Source organism: Simochromis diagramma, unplaced genomic scaffold (assembly GCF_900408965.1).
Source record: "Simochromis diagramma unplaced genomic scaffold, fSimDia1.1 OVJJ01000596.1, whole genome shotgun sequence".
Taxonomy (NCBI): domain Eukaryota; kingdom Metazoa; phylum Chordata; class Actinopteri; order Cichliformes; family Cichlidae; genus Simochromis; species Simochromis diagramma.
Window position 1 is genome coordinate 16,361,091 of NW_024387245.1, and position 23,546 is coordinate 16,384,636.

Here is a 23,546-nt window from a genome sequence, read left to right on the forward strand (position 1 = left end):
CATTGTTGTTAAGGAATTTCGACCCACTCTTCTTTACAACATTACTTCAGTTTATTGAGGTTTTTAAATATTGATGTTTGTTTAGGCTCAGCTCTCTTAAGGTCTCGACACATCATTTCAATCGACTTGAAGTCTGTACTTTGACTGGGCCATTGCAACAGCTTGATTCTTTTCATTTTCAACCCTTCGGTTAAAGATTTGCTTAAAATCATTCTCCTGTTGGGTGACCTAATATTGGCCCAAGGAAATGACCTCATATTTGACTCTAAAATACTTTGGTATACAGACGAGCTCACTTTCAACTCAGCGACTTCAAAACAAGCCCAAATCATCACCACCACCAGGTTTGACAGCTGCTGTATTTGTGTGATATTGCTAGACGTCTCCACCTAACCTGAGAAGATACTTTCTCCTGGCATCCCTTCCAAACAAGAGATACTTATTCAGTCTTTTTATACTGTTATAATTAGACTGTTATACAGTCTAATTATACTCTTAGAAGCAACAGAGGGCAAGTTCACTGCTGATAATCGTCCTCCTTGGAATGCTCCAGACTAACAAATTCACAACACTCACACTCATTGGTGCTCAGTTACTCAAGTGCATTGGGTGTCCCTGTTTTCCACATACTGCTTCAGGATTGGTGCTTCATTTAAATAATGGAAAGGTGGAATATTTCATGTGTTGTTGTATGTAAATATTTCAAAACCTGATAAGGACCAGATGACTTTTCATTCTATCCTGATATCCTAAACGTGTGATTTCTTTTACACACAACAGTATATACGGTTACTACAGAGTGGGCCATTTATATGGATACACCGTAATAACATGGGAATGGTTGGTGATATTAAAGTCCCGTTTGTGGCACATTAGTTACGTTGAAACAAGCACACCATTGTTTTTCTTGTGACATTACCAATAAGTTTGATGTGTCACATGGCCCTCTTCCTATTGAAAAAAACAAAGTTGTATCCAAGATGGCCGACTTCTAAATGGCCACCATGGTCACCACCCATCTTGAGGAGTTTGCCCCCTCACATATACTAATGTGCCACAAACAGGACTTTAATATCACCAACCATTCCCATGTTATTACGGTGTGTATCCATATAAATGGCCCATCCTGTATTGTTTTAATAATAAGGTTGTTGTCACCTGCTTTCACCTGCTGTTCAAACCTACTGTTATTGAAGGAAAGCAAGAGAGAAGGGAGCTAAAACAGCTTGTTTCACATAGTGAATCACACTAATCACACAGAGCGTTCTCACTCCCGAGGCGTAACATGTCGACGTTTTGTCACGTCCCGCGGCGTTCCTGAGGAACGCAAAAGGAGACCTTCGGCGTTCTTATGGTACGCGGCGGGTTATGGCTGGCATCCAGTGCAATGACGCTCCCGCGGTAGTAGACGTTCCAGCCCTGTATTCCAGCCCTAAACCTGACCTTATCCCTAGCCCTGACCATAACCTTATTCCTGACCTTAACCAGGACTTTAATGATGTTAAATAGCGTGTTTCTAAGCGATTTGAAGAAAAAGAGCGAACATGTGTAGGTTCAGTCCAGACGGTTCTCATATTTCTCTTTTTCCCGGTCGTCATTTAGGAACGTGGTGGGTAGCCGAAAGCGTAATATGGTGACGATTTGTCACCTAGCGTAAAATGTTACGCTTTGGGAGTGACACACTAAGCTCTTAAAGCAGGAAATGAGCATAATTCTGCCCCTTTTCCAGATGATCATGAGAGGCACAGAATATTTTTATCTGTTATCTGTTATTTAAAACAGCGGTCCCCAACCCCCGGGCCTCGGACCGGTACCGGTCCGTAAGTCGTTTGGTACCGGGCCGCGAGAGTTGAGGCTCAGGTGTGAAATGTATGGTTTTCAGGGTTTTTATCGGTTTTCAGTGTTATTTTGTTATCGTTTTTATCATTTACTCGGTTTTCCTGGGTCTTTTCACGTGTGTTATGAATAAATCTTCTTTTTTCGGTACCAGTACTAGTTTTATTTTGTTGTATTTATCCGCGACACCTTAAAGGCCGGTCCGTGAAAATATTGTCGGGCATAAACCGGTCCGTGGTGCAAAAAAGGTTGGAGACCGCTGATTTAAAAGACATCATTAATAGTTAAATTAATGACAGTGTAAATAAGAGCTGTGTTTATGAGCTGAATAGGAAAGAATGGGATTTGTTTGTTCCCTTATGATAATACTGAAATATGATGAAATTTTATACTCAAAATGCATCATCTTTACTAATATGCACACACAGACACACACGCACTAGCAGGAGCTTAGTTACCATGGTTTCCATCATCCACAGACAACGGTTCCCCTCTCTCACTCCCTCCTTCTCTCATATTCTCTCCCCATCCCCCCGCCAGGCTCTTCTCCACGGACAACAGGCTGCCACGGACAAGAGGGGCTGCTGCTCCCATCATGCTTTGCAGTAGGAAGCAGGAAGAAGCCAGATATTGTCAGCAAGCAGCAAAGTGGACAACAGTACAGAGGAAAACAGACTGATAGTGAACGAGGAGGCAGGACTCAGGGAGTTATGGCCAGTGTTGCCTTCAGGACACATTCAAGCTCTTTCGCTCTGGGTAAGTCCTGCCTCACATTGCTTGTGTTTAACCAATACTGTGTCCGAAAAGCATGATGAAGCATGTAGATGGTGGAGCAGGCTTGCAGACATATGCATGCTGCCGGTGGATTTAAAGGGGCAGTGCAGTAATCCTTTCAGATGGAAAAAGATAAGGGTCTTTACTGAAAGAGACAAACAAATGCTACAAGACTGAAGAAACTGTCACTTCAAAGACGAGTGCAATATCAACAGCGCAATAGTGACTGAGTGAAGATAAAGAAGCAAATTGCCACATCTCACTGACAAATATGCCATTCAGTCTAGCATATAATGCATTGAGGGACACACCCACACACTTGCACACACAGAAAGACACAGTGTCCTTTACTGTGAATTTCAGCCCTATTTATTATCCCTTGCAGACTTATTTAGATAACAGCAACAAGCAGATAACAAACAATCTGTGCCAAAATTTGCATGTTTGTCCCTCAGGAACAATTAATCTGAAAAAAAAAAAAAAAAGCTACAGAATCTTAAAAAGTTTGACATATTCCAATTATGTTATCATTGCACTGTTTTACTGGAGAATTTCAACATCTGATTACATAAAAACTTCTTCAGAGCTCCTTTGTTGTTAAAACAACATATGATTTAGCCACCCCTCATTCACACCCCTGAGGCAGGGAGGACGTAATCGGTCATGTTTGTTTGTCTGTATGTTTGTTTGTTAGCAGTCTAGTGTGCTCAGTTTTTAAGATATGTTCAAATTTTGTCAGTAACAGCTCAAGCTGATTTAATTTTGGTGAAACCAATCAAGGTCACACCAAATGTGAAAATCAGTAAAAACATTATATTACCCACAGTGTTTTTATTCATTGTCTTCAAATTTAATGACAATATACTAGGCCGTGGGAGACATGAATACCCTGACGGGCTAAGCATTTGACCTTGAACTTCATTGTTAGTGAACAAGGTCAAAGTTCACCTAGACAAAAAAAATCGAGTAATCTATCACAAATATGGAGCGAGCATGTACAGCATGGAGAGAGCAACTCGGCTCCAATCACTGAGGTAAAGATAATAAAATACAACAATTTGGTATGTAATGTTTCAAAGTCATGGGTCAGACAGCAACATGTTGTAATAAAAACAGACTAACGTCAGCATGTTGTAATAAAAACATCATAAACATCACTGTTTTAGTATAACTCTTGCCCTTCTGGGAGGGGCGGTGTGCACTCAGAGTGCTCTTGTGTCATTTTGTTTAGCTAAAGTGGGAAATAAGTGCAAGGATTTTTCTAAAGGGCAAAATTACACGGAAATACAGCACATTATCCAAAAACAGAGTTTGTACATTGCTAACAAACTTGAAAGTCAGTATTTGGTTTGACCATCTTTATTCTTTAAACACAGCCTGAACCCTCTTTGGCAAGCTTTCTTGTAATTTCTTGAAGTTGTCTTCAGGAAAAGTTCTCCAGACTTCTTGAACGAACATTATAGCTTTTTATTTAATATTGACTGTCTTTTGTTCTGTTCTCTGTCAGCATGATCCCAAACTGCCTCAGTAATGTTCAGGTCCAGGCTGTGGGGAGGGAAGGCCAATCCATGCCTGTTTTTACTGCCTGTTTTTAGTGCACTAGGAGTGTGTTTGTCATGTGGAAAAATGAAGCTGTTGTCAATCAGATACTTGGTTTTGCATGATGGATCAAAATTTGACTCGAGTTTTCTACATGCAGCCCCAAACCATGTCAGAGCCTCTGCTGTGTTTTACAGGATGCTCTAAAATACAATGGTACCTCTTTGGTACTTCTTATCTGACTTCCTTCTCTTTGTGAGTTGAAAAAAAAACATTCAAATTTGGATCATCACAAAGTCATCACTCTATAAGACCTGTTACCACTGATTTTTAGCATCAACAGATGCACTTCTCAGGCTGTGTGACCAGTAGGAGCAGATCTACTGTGGTGGCATGTGCCACCCTAAAGTAATCTCTAGCCATCCCTAGTGCCACCCTGGTTTTGCACATGGCAGTGTTGTTTATTAAAGTAAGCTAACATATTGAGCTTAGCTGCAAATAACATTGAATAGAAATTCTGTAACTGAATATATTACATAATGTTATCCCCACCCCCCATTAAAAATGGTTCAGCCCATAGCATTTGAAACTGCTTTATTTCTTGTTTACATATGTTTCTGTTGCACTCTTGAAATGCCATGGTGAGTGTTATACACTAATAAATCAAAAAAAAAAGAAAAGCGCTATATAAATGCGGTCCATTATTATTATTATTATTATTATTATTATTATAAAAAATGGAGTTTGGAATTTTTGTGAAAAACAGGTACATTTGTTCATGACAGTGCAGATATTTGACATTTTGTGTACATTTGAGCATTTAACAATTTGATTATTTCCAAAAAAATATATACAAAATAAATAAAAAAGACAAAAGCTCCAAAATAGTGTGAAAATTAGACTTCTAGTTAGACTTGTATTTCTAACTGATCCACCTCATGTTGTGTAGCTTTCTTGATTTTATTCTTATTGGGCTACATGCTTATTTATTACATAGATTATACAGTACTCAAAATCAAAATTCACCTTTTTATATAATCGAGTGTCTAATTATCTGGGCTGAAACCATAGCAAGTACAGACTATATTTATATGAAGACTGGTTATACTTGCTCTATTTGATGTATTTTAACCATATATAGTACATATTACAGAAGTAACAACGGTGTTGTAGCTTCAGGGTGGGCCAGAGCATGTCAGCCAATAATCAGAAGGTCGGTGGGTTACGATCCAGCTGCACCCTGGCTGCATGCCAATATCCTTGGTGGCAGATACTACCCCATGTTTGCCTTACTGGTGGTGGTCAGAGGGCCAGGCTGGCCCCTGTGTCCGGCAGCCTCGCCTCTGTCAGTGCCTACAGGGCAGTGTGGCTACAATGTAGCTTGCTATCGCCAGTGTGTGAATGGGTGGATGACTGAATGTAGTGTAAAGCGCTTTGGGGTCCTATGGACTAGAAAAGCGCTATACAAATGCAGGCCATTTACCATACCTGTGAAGAAATTGCTTTGATTTTGCCACCCCATCTGAATTCCATGCCACCCTAAGAAAATTTCTCTAGATCCGCCCCGGTGTCCAGTCTTTTTTCTTGTTTCTTAAGGTCATGAATTTCAGATACTGTTCATCTGCTACAGATAGTTTTAGGCCTGCCACTTTCTTTGGCATTATTTGGAGATTGAACAAAAAGAAAAGTGACCAAATTGAGAATGTTTGTAACAAAGTTCCTAAAGATACAATTTAAAATTGGTTCTTTTTATGTGTAGAAACAACACTGGTTAGACTCAGGTGTGTTTTTTAAGTTTGAATGATTCAAAGGTCAGTGATAAGTAGCTTAACAAACAAATCTGTTTCCTCTGAAAATTATCGGTGCAAAGATTGGATTGAAAGTCAGTGAAAAAGCAGCCAATGTTTAAAGAAGAACTCTGAAGGACCTTCAGAAAGCCTGCTCACAACCATTTTTAAAAATCACAAGAAAGTCTGGCTCCTTGGAAGCAAAATATAAAGAAATAAAGGGTTGCTCAAGAAGAGTTTTTTTTTTTGGCGCAGCACTGTAATTGTCGTAACACATGTTTTATGTTGATCCAGTGGTTCGATGACGATTGTTAGCACTAGGTCCTGTACAGCTACATTTGGACATTTAACATTTATTGGATGCCAATTTATTCCTGTGGAATTCTGTGGATTTCATGTACTCAATGCATGAAGGCTCTGTTACCCTTGGCTTAACTCTCTCATAATTAATTCATTATTATTAGTAGTATTAGTATTTTATTTAACAGGATAACACAGATTCAAATAACCAATCCATGCGCGCCACCAGGTATTTTGGAATCATCAGATAACCTGACGGTCATGTCTTTGAACAGCTTTAAACCTAGAGTCTTCTTACTATGAGATGACAGACTGATGATTTGTTTTATTGGTTTACTTATGTAACTAACATAAGTACACTATCAGTTTCATAAGGTTACTTAGTGTTTTCTTTATTCTACTCCATGGCAAAGTGCTTTTACCAATTGCTTTCCCCCCCATTATCGTTTTTCTCATTAACGATATCCTCGGGTTTGTTCAGTCCACATTTAGATTGAAATTCTTCATTCAAAATAGGCTTAATAGTTTTGGCCCCTCATGCCCTGCCAAGCATTTATCTTCATATTAGAAACCCTCGGTCACAGGTGCAACAGAAACAGCAAAACATCCCTGGAGGCTGTTTGGATGTTGAATTTAGCTATGTGACAAAGTGTGACTATTAAATGGTCTTATTAGCAGTATGTCATGTTCGGCTTTCTGTTTTGTCTACCCAATTGTATTGAGGTTTACAGTCCTACATTGATGTAATAAAATAGTTTGCAGAGTCTGAAATGTAGCTTTTGTTTGGTTTTTTTTGGCAATTTCTGTGATCTCACCTTGGGATAGATTTGCTGGGACATCCACTTCTGGGAAGACTGGCAACTATTTTGAATATTTTTCACCTGTGAGTTTAGATAAATTTAGACACACCCGAATGTCTGTGTAAGCATGGGTCATTAATTGCCAATATTCCCCTTTTCATACTCCCAAGACACATACAGCAACTGAACGCTGGTACTGCCAAACTCAAGATCTGTTAATCATTTGATCGATTAATCAAGGTCCTACGAAAACATTATTTTTCCCAATATTCTATAAAATGTTTTTCTACTCTGAGAACTCAAATCACTTTTTACTACATTTAACGTTCAACCATTCATACAGAACTTCTGTGCCATCAAACACCTGTCATATTCAGACTCTGTATCTTGTCCATGGAAACTTTAAAATGCAAAGCGAACCACTAATTTGATCAGAAGACGGCATTTCTACCAGCTGAGACCAAGAAAAAGCGACAGGTACAGGCATCAATGACAATTGATACTGTGATTATCTGATTAGGTCAGAAACATCATTTAGAGCAGGACCGGGCTGGCTTGCAAATGCACGGCAGCATTAAGACTTGAGCAGCTTAAATATTGGACCTAAATTAGATTTGCCAAGTGGATGTGTGAAAAGGCATCAGGACAGCTGTTAGCTGATGTGCGATAACGCTGAGATCAGTTGGTGTCCCAGGATTGTGATTGAGTTTATTTAATAAATGCTTAATGCCACACTTGCAGACTCTGTACAATGCAATTCACCAATGTTTCATAAACATCTCACATGCAAAGGCTTATTGGAATGAGCTGCTAATATAAAACAAATTAAGCTGAAATATAACAACTGCTCATCCACACGACCTCACACTTCACAGTGCACTGCCTTGGAATACAGTGATGAGGTATGAAGTGGAACAGCTGCATAGCTGTTAAGAAATGCTGGTTTAACCTGTTAAAGTGTAATAAGCTCAGTGCAAAGATACCAGGACTGTTTTCCTGATCATTTTAGAAAGATTTTAACCAGAGTAACCAAGTAATCTCATTTGAGCCTGGAGCAACTCTCACAGTCCCCCATCAGGCGAGATCGCCTTTAAAAAGCTACTGATTCAATCAGTAACACAGCTACTGAGTCAGTATAGGTACTTCAGCTTGTAAAGGGCTGGTGTGTCACAGTTTCTCTGCAATATTCAGTCAATGCACTTAAACTGAAAGTTTTCAGTGTTCGTGCGCACTGCTGCTAAATGTTATGTTGGCACATTTTGACTGCTGAATTTGTTTTTCCACCTCCCAGGTGCCTTTTTGGTTTTGCTTTTACAGCTTTCGCGAAGCAGGTAACGCCTTGTAAAACAGTATGTATATGTTTATTTTCATCAAGATCTCTGACAAATGTAGGCAAAGTGTTGCCTTCCCTTCTCTAGTGACAGGGATTCACAATCGCTGTGGAAGATTTACATGCTAATGAAGCAATTTGACACCTGCAGTTGCCTATGAGTCGAAAAAAACACATGTAAATTGGTTAGTAAGATACTAATGCCTTTTTATCCGGAAGCACAAATACCATATTTATTGTAAATCCTAATTAAATGTGCTTTGATGAAAAAAAAAATACTACCATGTCAGATTTTGCTTCATATTACACAATACTGAATTATTTTTAAATGATTATATGTGTGTGTATTAAGAACTTTAATCAATTACCGAACCTTGTACCTTATAAAATAGCTGATATAACCTCAGATTAGATTAAGGTGCTAATTCATTAATACGCTATTGGTGCAATGTTACTCATTCTGTGTGTGCTTTGTGTTTTTTAATCCAGTCACATAGGAGCAAATCATTGTTTAAATCATTATGCAAAGACCACTTAACTCACAGGTTTATTTTGAGTTTATTTTAAGGAAAGCTGTTTCCCAACAGCAGTTCTCTGCTTGTCACACCTTAGGTTCTGTTTGCCTTGTAATCCACTCTGTCTACAAGATATATTTAAATACTATGGATATGTTGACACAGAGTCTAGGTCCATTTTAACATTGCAAACACAATCACGGCCCGAGCCATCCAACAGAGTGGATAAACACTGTGATCCAGTAAAAAATTGACTCAATTTAACCTCTTGCCAACAAACACACTTGCATATAAATACAAGACCCACCCACTCCCAGCTATCAACCCAGTAGGGAGGGAACAAAGCGCTGCTCTTATCTCACCATATACATTCAGCTCTCACATCGACTGGTCTGACTGCTTGCATGACATCTGAGATTTGAGGACAGGAAGAGAAAAATACACTCAGAGTTGACTTAAATATGACACAGTGAAGACAGCTGTTTGTAGTTGTGCCAGTGACTCTACAGGTGAGTGCATTATTAAATTTCACTGACTGGAACTTTTCTATGAATTTGGATTTGGACGTAGAGGAAATTCTGGCTTTGAAAGCTGAGTTTGTTTTTCACTGGGAAGCACAGTTCAAAGTTGTTCTTTATAGTGAGAGTAGTTAGTCTGCAGGGAACAGATGTCTGTGTTATTTCAGGAGTTTTTGTAATTATTTATTCCCCATTTGCAAAGGTTTTGAACACCACAGAGAAAGGTGTTTTATTTAGTTCCACCCATTTCAGATTAGAGATGTTTCAGCGGTATTAATGATAAATTACACCTACTGCGCTAAGCTGGCATGGAGCGGTTGCGTGACATTTTAGCTTACTCAGTGTTTTTCTCTCTAGATGTTATCCTCGCTGTCATTTTTGACATCACATCTGTGTGAAACAATTCTGGAGCCTGACTTAAACGAGTGTAATGACTTGCAAAAATGCCGGTTCTCTGACTTGAGGTTAGCTTCAACACAAGTTGCCTGCAGAAGGACTGTTGGCTTTGGAAGACCTCAGATTTAGTGCTCATTATGTGGAATGCACATTTTCTATCTGTGTACTTTAGGCCACTGCAATACTATGAAAGTTTCTGCGTATGCACATAATATGCAGACCTGGCATAATTTAGTCACTTTTTGTGGTATACACAAATTTATATTTTGAGATTAAATGACAGCTGGGATGGACTCCAAGGTGAATTCTAAGCAGCTGAAAAGTGCTTTCATCACATGATTAAAGGAAGAAAACTTTGATTAGAAACGGCTGACTGTCACACCTTCAATCAGTTGGTTTCGGTGCTTTTCCGGGCTGACACTGAACTAAATGAACTAAATTTGTTTGGGTCCTCAGTGTGAGTCCTATTCCTCAAAGCAGTTAATCTTTACAGATTGTATCTGCTGGCGGGGGTGAGCTACCAAGCAAACAGCAAGGCAGCTCTTGATTTCTTTTTATGTGTTTTTCGTCAATGAGAACGGTCACAATTTATCTCCTGTCACTTCTATCAGTTTGAAACTTCAGGTGAGATTTATGATACCCACATGAACATAGACTTGTTTGTTGCTTCAAAGGAGCCGATTCTGTGCTGCCTGAACAGTTTTTGCTCGCAAAACAAAACTACCCAGAGACAGCGAGTTTAATAAAAAGCAACATAAAAGTTAAATATGAGCAAAACTAATCAGAAACAAAAACAGCAAATATATAAAAGATAAACAATTCCTATCAAGCCATTGACTGCATAACAGCCAGCGCTGCCACAGGAAGTCTACAGTAAATCACAGCACATGTCAGCGTTCTGATGGCACAGACAGATTACATGTCACTTGGTTTTTTTATGGTTTCTGAGACATGTTATCTTAGCTGCAGCGCTGCTGCTACTGTATTGTTGAACACCAGGAATGTGCTGACAAGTTAATATCTATATATAAATTATACTCGGTGCAATTGTAATGGCTTTTAAAAGCTAGTTGAACATTATGTGTTTACAAGCGACAAAGCTCTGATAATCTTCCCTAGATATTTAGAACAAAAAAGTTTTTTAAAAATTAGAGGTTTGGTTAATTTAACACTTCAGTAAATAATATTGAGGCTTCATTCCAATAAATGTTAAGACCTATGCAGTCAAAATGCTGAGTAACTAATAAGCCTGTAAAACTGTGAAATCATAATGCTTTGCTTATAGGTCAGAGCTCATCCTGATCCTGATGACATTGAAGGAGGAAAAATCAAACATAGAGTGGCCTACTAATACACCTAGCTCAAAAAACCCTGTCCTCCACATAGTCCTCATTTATGAAATAGCTAGCCAGCGATAATGAACTGTCTGCTGCTTAAGAAGCAATGATTAAAAAGGGACAATACAGTTTAATTATGATTTATTGCAGCGGTCCCTCGTTTATTGTGAGAGTTACGTTCTAAAAATAACCTGCAATGAGTGAAATCTGTGAAGTAGCCAGTATTATTTTTTACAATTACTATAGCTTAAGTCTTAAGGCTGTAAAACCCCTCACTACACACTTTATACACTTTTCTCAGACAGGCATGAACATTTTCACACTTTCTCTCGTTTAAACACTCTCAAAGTTCAAACCTTGTAGAAAAATAAGTCCAGTATTATAGAATGAAACCAAAGGCATCTGCAGGTGACGACGTTTCGTCGACCTTTTTGTTTTTGTTGGGGAGAAAACTTACAAGCATACAGTACAGCACTTCAGAGTCACACTGTTTAACCAGGTGAGCTATAGCAGCACCTGGATAGATAGTGGATAATTTTTTTCATTCATCCCTGTAACCAAAAACAGTACCTGAAGCATTTTTTTTCGTTTAATTTGACTTATTTTGAGTTAGTTATTGTATGTGGTGTAATAGTTAGCCCATCAACCACCTCGTGACCTTCTGTGCTTTGGGACAAATATGTTGCTATGCCACATTTAGACACTTTTGACCCAGTTTCACTGCAACTTGAAAACCTATGACAAATTTTAGAGTTAGAATTTATGTACTAAAGCGTAGTATGTATAGTGTTTCATGCCTACTTTAAGCTAGGTGATAATAAAAAGAATCTAGCAAGCTCATACTGACAATTTAAATTTTATTTTCATCATGGCTAGTTTTAGCATGCTAAACAGAGCAAAACACAAGTTCTGCAGGCATTTGGACTGCATGTTTGTGCAGTTGTTAGCTCTATTGTCTCACATCAAGACATTTCCTGGTTCTGTGCTGAGATTGCATATTTGCCCTTAAGGTTTCCTCTCACAGTCCAGAGAAATGTGAGCTAGCTTAATTGGTGATTCTAAATTGGCAGTAGATTTGAGGCAGAAAAGTGCTTGAAGTGTATCAAATATGGTTAAAATATTGCTAAAATGACCTGATGATGTAAGTACTGTTGCAAATTTCATTCATATTTGATCAAACGTTTCACTGAACAAATGTGTCAAAACACATTTGGATTAATTGTCTGGGAATCTCACATATTTGGAGGCTATAAAATATAAGGATAAGGATAAGTCATACATGATAGCCGTAAGATTAGGCTTTGTCCTTTGAATCCCTGAAACAATTTTCATGGTAATAGTTTTTAATAAATTTCACTAAAAATACCAAACGTTAACTCAGTGTTGCACTAGGTCAAAATATGAAATTCACCACAGTCATTAGGCTTCATCTACTGGGAGCTGTAATGGTTTGCACATGAGTGAATCCACTAAACTATTGGAATGTTAGATATGACAAAGTAAACTCAAATGAATGCAAGCTTCCAACTAGACAAACCTTAGTTTTCGCATTCATTTTCTTAACCTCTTACTCAATTTAGAGTTGCATGTGGGGCTGGAGTCTTTTCTAGCTGTTATTGGGGGGGAAAGGCACTACTGGATAGGTCTATCCAACACATGGGCTTTCCTTTCCATTTATATTTCTCTTTTCCAAAACCAGCACCAGGGATCATTTTATAACGACTGCAGTCATGTTTTGTTCTGTGTTTATAAGGCCAATGTCAGTAATTTCCCATCGCTTTGGTCTTCAGTAACCTTGTCCCCACTCAACCCCAGCATAGCCACAATATAAGAGTGTAGGGGTATAAGATTAGCTATGTTTCACTTGTGCCTTACATCATATCACAATTTAACCTTGTCCATATTGTATTTAAATATTGTGTGTGTTGTGTGTGTGTGTGTGCGTGTGTGTGTGTGTGTGTGTGTGGTATGTTTGCTTCTAGACAGTGAGGAAGTTTAACTTAATGGCACATCTTGTCATGGCTTTTCAATGGAGCTAATTAACCCTTGCCCTGTTGTTAGTTTATTTACAAAGAAAGATAGTGTTAAGTTAATTCATAACCCCGAGTGAACGTTCTCCCACAGAGCTCTGAATCAGCAGTTTAAAGGACGTGGAAGAATGCACAAAGAAAAAACATCAGCAAAATTACACTATGTCATCACAAAAACGTGGGACCGTTACAGAGAACAGCATTTGCATGTCATGAGAACTGTGACTTAAGGAATCCTTAAAAGATGGAGTCCAAGCTGAACTTTTGGATGAAAATGGTTTAAATGGACCATTCTGACAGCCGTCAACAAATTTGTTAGACCTCAAAGTTACAAACAATGCACTCAAGTAGGAATCACTGGATATAAAACTGTATTTGTCCCTCTCTTTCGCAGGAGCAAAGCTGACCACTTCATCGTCAACGCTTCCCTTTTCCTTACACTGTGCTCCCTCTTCTTCCTCTCTGAGACCATGGAGGAAGCTGCCAACACCACAGAAACCCCACCGGCCGTACCCATTCTCTTGGAGCGACAAGTTCGCCAGCGAAAGCCTGCAGTGTCAGTCCTTAAATCAAAGCTGAAGCAAGCTGTAACTTGCTCTGTGCCCAGAATCCGATCCACCCTGTCGGGGTTTTTCCCTGTGATGCGCTGGTTGCCTAAATACAACATTAAAGAGTATGTCTGGGGTGATGTGATGTCTGGGATGATTGTAGGTATCATCTTGGTACCACAGGCCATTGCTTACTGCCTGCTGGCAGGGGTGGAGCCCATATATGGCCTATACACCTCGTTTTATGCTAACATCATCTACTTCCTCATGGGGACATCCAGGCATGTGTCTGTAGGCATCTTCAGCCTCATGAGCCTCATGATTGGACAGGTAATAAATCAGAATCTGGTCAATCTCCCACGTGCATGTTAAGCATGCAGCTAAAGATTTTATGTTGTCATTTTCTTTTTTCTACAGGTGGTGGATAGGGAGGTGTTCAAGGCAGGTTTTGACCTCAGTGAGGACTCAGCAGTGTCTAATATTGATGTCCTTAATGATACACTGGGCATAAACCTCACAGTCACTAAAGTTCACACTGTGGAGTTAATGGGTATGCAGTGTGGGAAGGAGTGTTACGCCATCAGCATTGCTGTTGCTGTTACATTCCTGGCTGGAGTCTACCAGGTAAAGAACACAATTGTTTTTCTGTGTATTCTGTTTTTCAAGCACCTTTGTTGGCAAGATGCACACACTGATACAGTGCTATGAAAAAGTGTTGGCCCTCTTCCTGTTTTCTTATTTTTCTGCAGATTTGTTGCAGTTTCATGTTTCTGATCGTCAAACATATTTTATTATTATACAAAGATAACCCGAGTAAATACAAAAATGTAGTTTTACGAACATTGATTTCACTTAATAAAGAGAAAAAAAGTTATTAAAATCTATCTGACTCTGTGCAAAATAGCAATTGCACCCTAAACTTAATAACTGGTTTTGCAGTCCTTTGCAGCAAGAACTGCAATCAACCATTTGCAATAACAGACAATGAGTCTTTCACATCACTGTGGAAGAATTTGGCCAACTCTTCTTTGCAAAATCATTTTAAATCAGCCACATTGAGGGTTTTGATCATGAATAACCAATTTAAACCTAGCTAAGCATCTCGATCTGATTTAAGTCTAGGCTACTCCAGAACTTAATTTTGTCATTTTCCATCAGAATTTTCTGGTAGAGAACAGAATTCATTCAGTTCCATCAATTACAGCAAGTCACCCAGATCCTTAAGCAGCAAAGCAGCCTGAGATCATCACACTACCACCACCATATTTGTCTGTTCTTTATTAAATGCGGATGTAGTTTTATGCCAGATATAATGGGATTCAAACCTTCCAAAAAGTCCCCAAAGTCTTTGGGATGGTCAGGATGTTGTTTGATAATCAGAATCAGCTGACTGGCCTGTCGACCGCACGAGCAGCGACCCGGATAAGATGAACCTTTGCGCTCTTTTTGGTCACCAGTGCCCATGGATGCCATTTTTACCCTGTCTCTTTCTTATTGTTGGATCATTTACACTGACATTGACTGAGGCAACTGAGACAGTTCTTTAGATGTTAGTCTGGGTTCTTCTGTGGCCTCCTGGGTGAGTCATCAGTGTGCTCTTGGAGTAATTTTGGTAGGCCGTTCACTCCTGGGAAGGTTCACCACTATCCCAAGCTTTCTCCATTTGTGGATAATGGTGTGTGGTTTGCTAGAGTACCAAACCCTTAGAAAATGGCTTTATGACACTTCCTGATAGATATCAATGACTTTGATTCTCAGCTGTTTATTTAAATGTATTTAAATTGTGGCATGATACATTTCATTTTTAGCTCTTTCAGCCTACTTCAGTTTGTCAGACAGGTTCTATTGAAGGTATTTTTTTTATTCTGCATTTTTCTTAGTAATCAGGTCAGGGTTTAGCTACTGTAATTGAACTTGGTTTTTCAAAAAATGGGCTCAATCACAGTTAATTCATGATTTAACAAGGGAGTAATTACTTTTTCACACAATGTATGCAGCCTGACCAAGTGTTTCATCCGACTACAGTGATAATGCTTTAATTAAGGATGGTAAAATAATACAGCACAGTTAGACGATGTGTTTCTGTGGAAGGGTCATTATTATGATGATGATCTCACAGCTATTGCATTAGAATTTTTCCAGTTTTCTGGTATTTATTCTTTTCCTTTTTGGGCTTAAATTTCCACACATGTCACACTGGACTTTGGTTTCTGCTTCTAACTTGAACCTTTTTCACAAATCGATCAAAACACCTGCAGCCACTTAACAGACCAGCATTTTGTTTTTTTTACTCTCTCTCTCCTCTACATCCTTGTCTCCTCGGCAGGTTTTGATGGCAGTGTTTCGACTGGGATTTGTCTCAGTTTACCTTTCGGCTCCCATGCTCGATGGCTTTGCCACCGGAGCGTCCTTCACCATCCTGACCGTCCAGGCTAAATACCTCCTGGGTTTAAAGATTCCACGTCACCAGGGCTATGGCACAGTAGTCGTTACCTGGTTCAACATCTTCTCCAACATTCACAAGACCAACCTGTGTGACCTCATCACTAGTGCCATCTGTATCTCAATATTAGGTCAGTCACATTTGGATACGTATATAATATCAATATAATGTAACCTGGAAAAATAAAATTTTCTTTAACATGGATTTTTATTTCACAATACATTTTTATTTCAGTGGCAGCAAAGGAGATTCAGGAACGCTATAAGGATCGTCTGAAGATGCCTCTCCCCACTGAGCTTGTAGTAGTGGCCGGAGCTACACTAGCCAGTCATTTTGGAGAGCTGAACAGCCGTTATGGCTCTAGCGTTTCTGGTCACATCCCCACAGGGTTCATGCCTCCCCAGCTGCCCGGCTTTAGTCTGATGTCCCGTGTGGTGCTGGATGCCATTCCTTTGGCAGTCATTAGGTAAAGTGAAACCAGTTTAACAGCAGGTTGACTTTGCAGGAACATGTGCCTCTAATCTTAGTTATTACAGATACATATCAGTAGCCACATTATTGTCTGGACGGGATGCACGACTTTGAGTTTTGACTGGGCTTTCCCTTCAAAACACACACACCTAAGGTCATTTCCACCTCTATTGTTTGTATCTTTTTTAAAGGAAAGTGGTATGGGAAGTTAGATTCTTCAAACTGCTGAACTTTCTAAAAAGCCTTCTTCATCCGTTAAATAATGTTTGATAAGTTGCTAGAAAACATGCTGACCTCAGGTGAGATGAATTTGCAAACCTAAATATTCACCAAAAATATTATTTTTGTCTTGTAGTTTTGCCTTCACGGTGTCTTTGTCTGAAATGTTTGCTAAGAAACATGGCTACACCGTTCGTCCCAACCAGGAGATGCTGGCTATCGGCTTCTGTAATATCATTCCCTCCTTCTTCCACTCATTCACCACCAGTGCAGCACTGGCAAAAACAATGGTGAAGGACTCCACAGGCTGCAAGACACAGGTACATTTCTTCTTTGACCTTAAGGAATAGTCTAAAATCTCTCACTTGAAGATCTTGGAAAAAAGTGTTCTCACTACATTTAGTTGTGAAATTGCTGGTGAAAGCAAGTGACGTACTAAAAATGCCTTGGGGAATACCCTCTGAGTTGTAAGTCATCACTGGTGATAACCCTAACCCCAACCTAAATGGACTTTTTTGCAAAAAATGTGAATGTTTTTTGATGTATGTCAATTAGATTAATTATTTTCTTTTTTTGCTGATTGCCAAGACTTAGTCTGATTACCCAGGGTTAGGTTCATCACTGGTGACAGCTCAGACCTCCACGTTATTATCCTGCTCAAACTTTCCTGTGAGAGAAAACATTTTCTTGTAACCTTTTTCAAGTCTGTCCTGACGTCAAGTGTGCAGTGTTCGTATTTATGTGGTAATTTGATTTCTTCATAACCTTAACTATCAGCTCTGTCTGTCTTCTACCATCTCCACCAGGTATCAAGTCTGATCAGTGCCCTGGTAGTCCTCCTTGTCCTCCTCTTCTTTGCACCTTTCTTCCAAGCTCTCCAGAAATGTGTGCTTGCTTGTATCATAATTGTTAGCCTTCGGGGGGCACTGAGAAAGTTCAGGGATGTACCGGCTAAGTGGCGTGCGAGCCGAAATGACGCCATCGTTTGGCTGGTTGCCATGTCAGCCACGGCTCTGATCAGTGTGGAGCTGGGCCTCCTTATAGGAATAATCTTTTCCATGATCTGCTTCATCTTTAGGACTCAAAATGCAAAGGTAAGCAAATAAGGTCATTTTAAATGATGCTTATACTAATAATTGGAAAATGATTCAAGTAATTGTGAATAATCTCAACACTCTGGGGTTTGATGTCAGGTCTCCCTCCTGGGCCGGGTTGATGACACCGATTTTTACGAGGACTTGGAAGAGTATAAGAACCTTGTGGCACCATCTCGGGTTCAAATATTCCGCTTCCAGGCTCCTTTGTACTACGCCAATAAGGAGTCTTTTCTCAAGTCTCTCTACAAAGCTGTCGGAGTCGAACCCTTCTTTGAGCTGACCAAAAGGAAAAAGGCAGAGAAGAAGGCCAAAGATGCGTCTGCAAAGCAGGCCAAGGCGAACGGAGAGAAAAATAACGGAGATGTTGTAGTGAGACTGGTCCAAAGAGAATTGGAGTTTCACACAATAGTTTTAGACTGTTCTGCAATCCCTTTCATAGATTCAGCAGGCTTGGCTGCTTTTCTAGGGCTGGTCAAGGAATATAAAGGGATTGGCGTGAGTGTGCTCCTTGCCTGTTGTAACACTTCACTCATTGATACCCTGCAGAAGGGAAAATTCTTTGGTAAGAATGACGAAGACATGGGCAGCCTTCTGTTTCACACAGTTCACGCTGCTGTTGTCCATGCTAACAGGGCAGCTGCAGCCACAGAGAGCAGGTCAGAGGACTCTGAGGTGTAGGTGAGCCAGAGGAGAAAGAGAAAAGATGTGCCCGGTTCATTCCTTTGTTTGATTTCCCACTGGTATTGTGAAAAAATGTTTAGGCAGTATCAGTTTGGGCATTAGATAGCTCTATGATGCTTTTTGTAACCCTTCTTTTTAGAAAACAGTGGAAAATATATTTTTAAGCTTTGTGCCTATTAAATTTGATCCAAAGCTTTCTGTTTCAAAGATATAAAAAAAATGGATTCAAGTTGGCAATGAGTAACCATTTTTGTTTTCATTCCAAAGCTAGTTTCCACTCAGTTTCTGGCTAATACTCTGTGTGCAGTTTTAGTACAACACACATGTGCCACAATATGAAAGTATTATTTATTGCAATGAAAGATAAGTCATTTCAGTTTACATACCTTGAACCTCTTGGCCAAAGTCTGTAATGGCTTTAACCCGGGGTTGTAGAATCCAGATTTAGAGATTTATCTAAGTGCCAGCTATTACCTTGGACGTTAAATCATTCATAAAAGGCTGGTTAAAGTTTTCCTGACACCAGGAAGGAAAGTTATACATGACACACAAGGACTATGTGCTTTTCTCAGTGTGGTTAGGTGAGGGTTCATTACAACATGCTAGTACTGTTGGACCGTTCCAATGGCCCAAATGGGGAAAAAGCATGGAAAGAAATAGTAACATATGATTAAGATGTATATGGGGACTTTGCTCAGGTGAAAATTAAAACAAAAACTGGTGCTTTGAATCGACGGCAACATGTGATACCATAAACGTGGACTGATTCACTGCCATTGATTGTTAAATTCTCACTCTCGTATCTTTGCTAAACCACAATTTTCCTTGATCTCTTTAAATCTTTCAATTCAGTTCAATTCAATAAACGTTATTGATCCCGAAGGTTGGCCCCGAAGGAAATTGGGTAATTTCTTTAAAATTTAAAAATGAATAATAACTGAGACTATCTATGTCAATAAAAAATGATATGTTAGGCTGAAGTGTTGAAAAACTGTCACTGTAATATGATGTGGACATGAGACAACTGTAAATTTTGAAAATCATTATTTTCATACATTTATGTTGTCATCTACCATTTCTAAGATTTCTTTTTTTTACTGGAATCGTGATAGTGACTTTTGTTTTTAGCAGGAGTTTCTTTGATTCTCGTCTTAGAGACAGCGTTGACGTTCAACATCATCAAATGTTTTTTAATGTTTAACACTTAGATTAAACCGTGTCTTTAGAGAAACACCTGTGGGTGTAATTTATTATTACAATTACTAATATTATTGTTAATTAAAATTGGTTAACAAACAAAAGGATGTCATATAAAGAGAGACTACTTTTCATTTTGATAGAAAAACATGTATTCAACCTACAATGGCCAGTACTTTATACTTCGTAACTGAGGAAGATCATTCTGAAGTTGTTTCACATTATAAAGATGCAGCTTTTTGCAGATTGGTGTTTGTGAGCTCTGCCTCTCTAACATGATTCGGTTTAAACCCAATCATATTACTGACCTGTTACAAAACACCCTTAATTGCAAAATATTCCTCCATGTTTTTTTTTTCCTTTTTAATACTTTAGCACTTACTTTTCAACCCTTTTGTTGCCTCTGTCTTTTTTGAGATGTGTTGCTGCCATCAGATTCAAAATGAGGTAATATTTTTTCATGAAATAGTAAAATGTCCCAGTTTAAACACTTGATATGTTTTCTATGTTCTACTGTGAATAAAGTATAGGATTTTGAGAATATAAAAATCACTGTGTTTTGCTTTTATTTACATTTTACCACGTGACACTTTTTTGGAAAATGGGGTTGTAGTCACAGTAAATTTAGACCTTCATGCATTTACGTGTACAATTCAGACTCTTGTTTCATCTACTCTGTTTTTATCTGGATAGTTAGATACATAAGTATCCCATCGCCTTACTCTGCAAGGAGTAAGGAGACAGATACAAAATTCAATAGATAAAATAAATAAAGATGAAAACTGGAAAAAATAGCTGCAAAAAAGCAAAAGTAACAGCATGAGAGAGAGGGAAGACACCCCACCATGGTGTGTGCATATGCGTGAGCAGTAAGTAACTTTCTAGGACATATTTATGCGTATTGTTTCTGTCAGTTAACTCAGATTAGCAAACTGAGTCGGGATTGCTATAGGCAACCGGCCTCCAACGTTTGATAAATATATTGTTTTGAAGTCTCGTTGAGTATGTTATTTGTTCCATCTGATATATGCTTCAGGTCTGAGCCACTTAACTGTGGTACACTTGATTGCTTCAGTTAGAAATATTCCAAGATATTATTTAACTCTTGCATCACTGCCCTCTGGTAGCTCACCCGTCATCTATCTTGTGATACAGCCGTATTAATGTTAGTTTCCCATGTGAAGCATATTGCTTAAATTCATACTCAAAAACATCATATTGAGATGACTTTAGTTTGCTTCCCAGTTTGCAGTTTATTAAAAACTCTTTCCTGTTCATTAGATTTAAGTCTTTAGTTGAAGATACCAGTAGGAGTCTATGAGGCTCTGTGATAGGGAATGTGAATTCTTCTTTTAGCTATTCAAACCACTTAAAAAGCTTGTTGTAGGTAAGCTAGTACATACTCTGACAATCTTTTGATTTGCTTTGCATCAGTCCATCTCAAACTGAAAATTGTATTTATTTATTTATTTTAATTGGGACAGATTGCTGTGAAATTTTAGCTTCATTTTTTTAAAAGGCCCATCCGCCCACTTTCAGGCCTTTTTTCTCCTTTGAAATTTGAGACAATATTTGAACATAAATACTTGTGAAGTCAAAAGCCTGAAAATTTCACTGGACTATTCAGAATATATAATTTGGGACCAGGTACATAAACAATGAATTGGGGGATTAAAATATGGGAGAAAAAAAATCACTGAGCATAACAAAGAAAACAAAATAGTTGTGTTTCACAATAATGCAAAATAAAATGGAGAAAATGTTTTAATATGACATTCTTAGTCACATACATGCAGAAAATATGCTATAGAAATAGTCAGGTACAGCCCGAAGAGGAGACATGGGCCCATCCTCCCGCAGGCCCACCACCCGCAGGAGGCGCCATAGGGGTCGGGTGCATTGTGAGCCGGGTGGCGGCCAGGAGCGGAGGCCCTGGCGGACCGACCCCCGGCTGCCAAGACTGGCAATAGGGACATGGAATGTCACCTCTCTGGTGGGGAAGGAGCCTGAGTTGGTGCGTGAGGTTGAGAGGTACCGGCTAGATATAGTTGGGCTCACCTCTACGCATTGTCTGGGCTCTGGAACCAGTCTCCTGGAGAGGGGCTGGACTCTGTCTCAGTCTGGAGTTGCCCCTGGTGAGAGGCGGCGGGCTGGGGTGGGTATTCTTATATCCCCTCGGCTTGCTGCCGGTACGTTGGGGTTTTTCCCGGTGGACGAGAGGGTTTGCTCCCTGCGCCTTAGGGTCGGGGAACGGGTCCTGACTGTCATCTGCGCTTATGCGCCGGGTGGCAGTTCGGAGTACCCAGCCTTCTTAGAGTCCCTGGGGGGGGTGCTGGAAGGTGCTCCACCTGGAGACTCTGTTGTCCTGCTGGGAGACTTCAATGCTCACGTGGGTAACGACAGCGAGACCTGGAGGGGCGTGATTGGGAGGAACGGCCTCCCTGATCTGAACCCGAGCGGTGCTTTGTTATTGGACTTCTGTGCTAATCACAGTTTGGCCATAACGAACACCCTGTTCGAACATAAGAGTGTTCATAAGTGCACGTGGCACCAGGATGCTCTAGGCCGTAGGTCGATGATCGATTTTGTAATCGTATCACCAGACCTGCGACCATATGTTCTGGACACTCGGGTAAAGAGAGGGGCTGAGCTGTCAACTGATCACCACCTGGTGGTGAGTTGGATCAGGTGGCGGGGGAGGACGCTGGACAGACCTGGTGCACCTAAACGCGTAGTGAGGGTGTGCTGGGAACGTCTAGCAGAGGCCCCAGTCCGCGAGATCTTCAACGCACACCTCCGGCAGAGCTTCAACAGCACTCCGAGGGAGACGGGGGACATTGAGTCCGAATGGACCATGTTCAGCGTCTCCATTGCCGAAGCTGCTGCATTGAGCTGCGGCCGCAAGGTGGTTGGTGCCTGCCGTGGTGGTAATCCCCGAACCAAATGGTGGACACCAGAGGTGAAGGGAGCCACCAGGCTGAAGAAGGAGGCCTATCGGGCTTGGTTAGCCTGTGGGACTCCGGAGGCAGCCGACAGGTATCGACAGGCCAAGCGGAATGCGGCTCGGGCAGTGGCTGAAGCAAAAACTCGGGTGTGGGAGGAGTTCGGAGAGGCCATGGAAAAAGACTTTCGGACTGCCTCGAAGAGATTCTGGCAAACCGTCAGGCGTCTCAGGAGGGGAAAGCGGTGCTCTACCTGCGCTGTGTATAGTGCTGGCGGAGCGCTGTTGACGTCGACTGAGAAAATTGTCGGGCGGTGGAAGGAATACTTCGAGGACCTCCTTAATCCCACTGACACGTCTTCCGAGGAGGAAGCAGAGTCTGGGGATGAGGGGTATGACCCGCCAATTTCCGGGGGCGAGGTCACTGAGGCAGTTAAACAACTCCTTGGTGGCAGAGCCCCTGGTGTTGATGAGGTCCGCCCCGAGTTCCTGAAGGCGCTGGACGTTGTAGGGCTGTCTTGGTTGACACGTCTCTGCAATGTTGCGTGGAGATCAGGGGCAGTGCCTGTGGACTGGCAGACCGGGGTGGTGGTCCCCATCTTTAAGAAGGGGGACCGGAGGGTGTGTTCCAACTACAGGGGGATCACACTCCTCAGCCTCCCTGGGAAAGTCTATGCCAGGGTGCTGGAGAGGAGAGTTCGTCCGCTAGTCGAACCTCGGATACAGGAGGAACAATGCGGTTTTCGTCCTGGTCGCGGAACACTGGACCAGCTCTTTATCCTCTCCA

At 40.4% G+C, this 23,546-nt stretch overlaps 1 protein-coding gene across 2 annotated transcripts; it reads left to right on the forward strand.

The window, feature by feature from the left end:
- The first annotated feature begins 2,361 nt into the window (after nucleotides 1–2,361).
- Nucleotides 2,362–19,292, forward strand: slc26a1 (solute carrier family 26 member 1). 2 transcript variants are annotated; one of them, XM_040000394.1, is made up of 8 exons: nucleotides 2,362–2,592; nucleotides 13,557–14,040; nucleotides 14,128–14,334; nucleotides 16,037–16,283; nucleotides 16,388–16,619; nucleotides 16,980–17,163; nucleotides 17,650–17,937; nucleotides 18,037–19,292. In XM_040000394.1, exons 2-8 carry the CDS (start codon nucleotides 13,633–13,635, stop codon nucleotides 18,616–18,618), a joined length of 2,148 nt encoding a protein of 715 aa, XP_039856328.1. In that variant the 5' UTR covers nucleotides 2,362–2,592; nucleotides 13,557–13,632; the 3' UTR covers nucleotides 18,619–19,292. The 2 variants fall into 2 exon arrangements, with proteins under 2 accessions (XP_039856328.1, XP_039856327.1); XM_040000393.1 differs by lacking the exon at nucleotides 2,362–2,592 and adding an exon at nucleotides 8,855–9,390.
- Nucleotides 19,293–23,546: the final 4,254 nt, after the last annotated feature.